Source organism: Sesamum indicum, linkage group LG10 (genome assembly GCF_000512975.1).
Source record: "Sesamum indicum cultivar Zhongzhi No. 13 linkage group LG10, S_indicum_v1.0, whole genome shotgun sequence".
Taxonomy (NCBI): Eukaryota; Viridiplantae; Streptophyta; class Magnoliopsida; order Lamiales; family Pedaliaceae; genus Sesamum; species Sesamum indicum.
The window spans coordinates 3,027,838-3,030,404 of record NC_026154.1 but is presented as its reverse complement, the minus strand read 5'-3'; the positions used below and the strand labels follow the sequence as shown (position 1 = coordinate 3,030,404).

The 2,567-nt window shown below is 35.2% G+C and overlaps 1 protein-coding gene across 1 annotated transcript in view; it reads left to right on the top strand.

Moving 5' to 3' along the window:
- The window catches only part of LOC105171772 (serine/threonine-protein kinase tricorner), a 7,619-nt gene that overhangs the window by 663 nt on the left and 4,389 nt on the right, over nt 1-2,567 (top strand). The window contains exon 2 of the mRNA XM_011092996.2: nt 441-815. Coding sequence (XP_011091298.1) covers nt 592-815 — 224 coding nt within the window. The 5' untranslated portion in view covers nt 441-591. The remainder of the gene's footprint in view (nt 1-440; nt 816-2,567) is intronic.

Below are 2,567 nucleotides of genomic sequence, written 5' to 3'. Positions count from 1 at the left end.
TTTTTCCCACCTCCCCCCCCCCCCCCCCCCCCTCCCTTGTTTTTGTTCTCTTTCATCTCTTTTATATTTGAGGTGAGTAAATTACTTCATTTGTGAATTTGTTGACTATTATTACTTCTGATTTAAAAAAAAATGTTTCCTTTACTCATTTTGCTTATACAGTACTTCGATTTTATTTTACTTATTTATCTTGGAAACTTCTTTACATACAGAAGTTTCTGTGGCTATGGTTGTAGTGATAAAGAAATGTGTCTGTAGTTTAGTTAAATTTGAGTTTACGGATAGTCAATTTGAAAGTAGAAACCGAAACTAGTTGTAATTGAAATATGGAAGCTTTTAATTTGATTCTTTTCTTACCTACCCAAAATGGATTTGTTGGCTATAAGAGAAGATTGCTGACGTTTCTCGACTGATTACGTATTGTTTCTTTCTCTATGCAGCACCAATGATTTGGTCTTTTTTTTCGGAGATATGATTCTTTAGTCGATGTATTGGTAGCTTGCGGCTGAAGAAAGAGAAGTGTTAAAGACACCACATTAGTAGCATTTGGAACCAGTGCCACATTTCGACAAGGAGAAAGGGTTAAGGTAGATGGAAACTGCTAAGCGTTGGTTTGCAAAATTTCGACCAAAAGAGAAACCTAAGGCGTCAACCAAGAAGAAGGAACCTACTCCGAATGGGAGAGACAGTTCAAAAACACCATTAAATGAGGAAACTCCTTCAAATGCTACTAAGCAGAAGGTAGCTGCTGCCAAGCAGTATATAGAAAAGCATTACAAGGAGCAGATGAGAAGCCTGCAAGAACGGAGGGAGCGGTATGGCATTTTGTTTCATTTGTTTTTCCAGCCTATATTAGATGTATCTTCCACTGTTAGTTTGATTATGCTCCATCTTGTGAGATTGACCCTCTATCGATATCCATTTGCTGGTTCCAATTGTTTAGTATTTTCCTAATCAAATGTTCTTTAGTTGGTTTCGTTGCATTAAAAGCAGTAATAGGAGATAGCTATATCGTGTTGCATTTAACTAGAACTTTCATGCATTTTATGCCAGGAAGCATGATCAGAATATTCCGCAGATTGCTCTTGTTTGCTAGTATATAAATATAATGTGTATTGCCGAAATCATTCTTTCTATTTTATTGTTGATTAAGTGTTTGGACATAATTTTTGACGAGCGATAAAGACTGTTTTTGATCAAAATAAGAAATCAACATGGCCATTTGATTTTGTTTTATATTTGTTTTCAAGATCGTCTCGTCATTCTTTCTGACATTCAACTAGATTGACGGTTGATGATTAGCAAACATGTGATTGTTTGTTGAGTTAGATCACTTTTTGATGAATCACGGTTCTAATTTCCATAAATTCACCATGGAAATAAAATTCTATTGATTCCATATCGACCCCAAATGTGTCAAAGTTCAAATTTATGGGATGGAGTATTAAGTGTTGTTGCTAATGTGAAAACACTGTTCTCCTTAGGAAATATAGTGTAACGGAAACCAAAAGTTGACCTTTCCGTTCTTGTGCACTTTGTGTAGATGAAACTAAATTGAAAATAATATTTTTGTGGCTAGTTGTCTCCTTGAGCAAACCGAAAACTGCTTAAACCTTTTAATATTCATTCTGGTCTAGCTAGATCAGTTGGATAAGAGGGATTGGTTTCATAGTGCATGTCTCCCCGGTTCGGCTAATATAGGTCAAAGAATTCTCAATATTTGGTAATGGAACACAAAGCTTGGAGTTCCTATAAAAGAAAAAAATAAAAAAAATGGAAACTTAGAAGATAGTATTTAAACAACAAAATGGCTATTATGTATCAAAGCTTGTTAGGTTGTCAATAGACATGGAATGAGTTGCTGCGGAAAATGAATGAAATTGGCATAGAAATTGTTCTAATGGAACAGTGGATTTGACAGTTTCCGGTGATCAGTGTTTTTTTTTCTTATGTGAAAAGATACCTAATTTTATGGTAAATCCTGACTTGGTGTATGCTAAGTGATTCTCACTATGACATGTTTCCTACTTGTTTGATTACAAGGATCGATTTAGAATGTCTGACTTGGAAAATTATTACTCCTCCAACTTGTTCAAGTTCCATGCCGTCTTTATATTTATCACGATCTGTCTCACTTCTGAAATTCAATCCTGATCTTGTTCGTGAATTTCATAACTGTATTGCTGCCATATATCTTTGATTGGAGAGTGAATTAGCCACCTCAAACAAAGTACAAGCATAAAGTATTTTCTCCTTCTGTCATTTTGATGTGTAGGATCATTTTAAGATAAGAAAATACTTTAGTAGCTGAGATTCTAACACGATATCCCTTTTCCTCCACTGACCAGCGTGGAAACGTTTTAAATATCTGATCGTTAGGCTATTTTTTGATCCGTAATAGACTAACTGGCAACATCCTGGTTCATATGAGAGATTTTTGGCGCACCCGCACCCGTTGGAATAGAATACAAATGGAAACTTAGATTGGGATAATTTCTCCAAACAGTTTTTCATCTTCCTGAACAATTTTCAGTCTTGAGGGAAAAAGAGAGGAAATTAGGTCAATG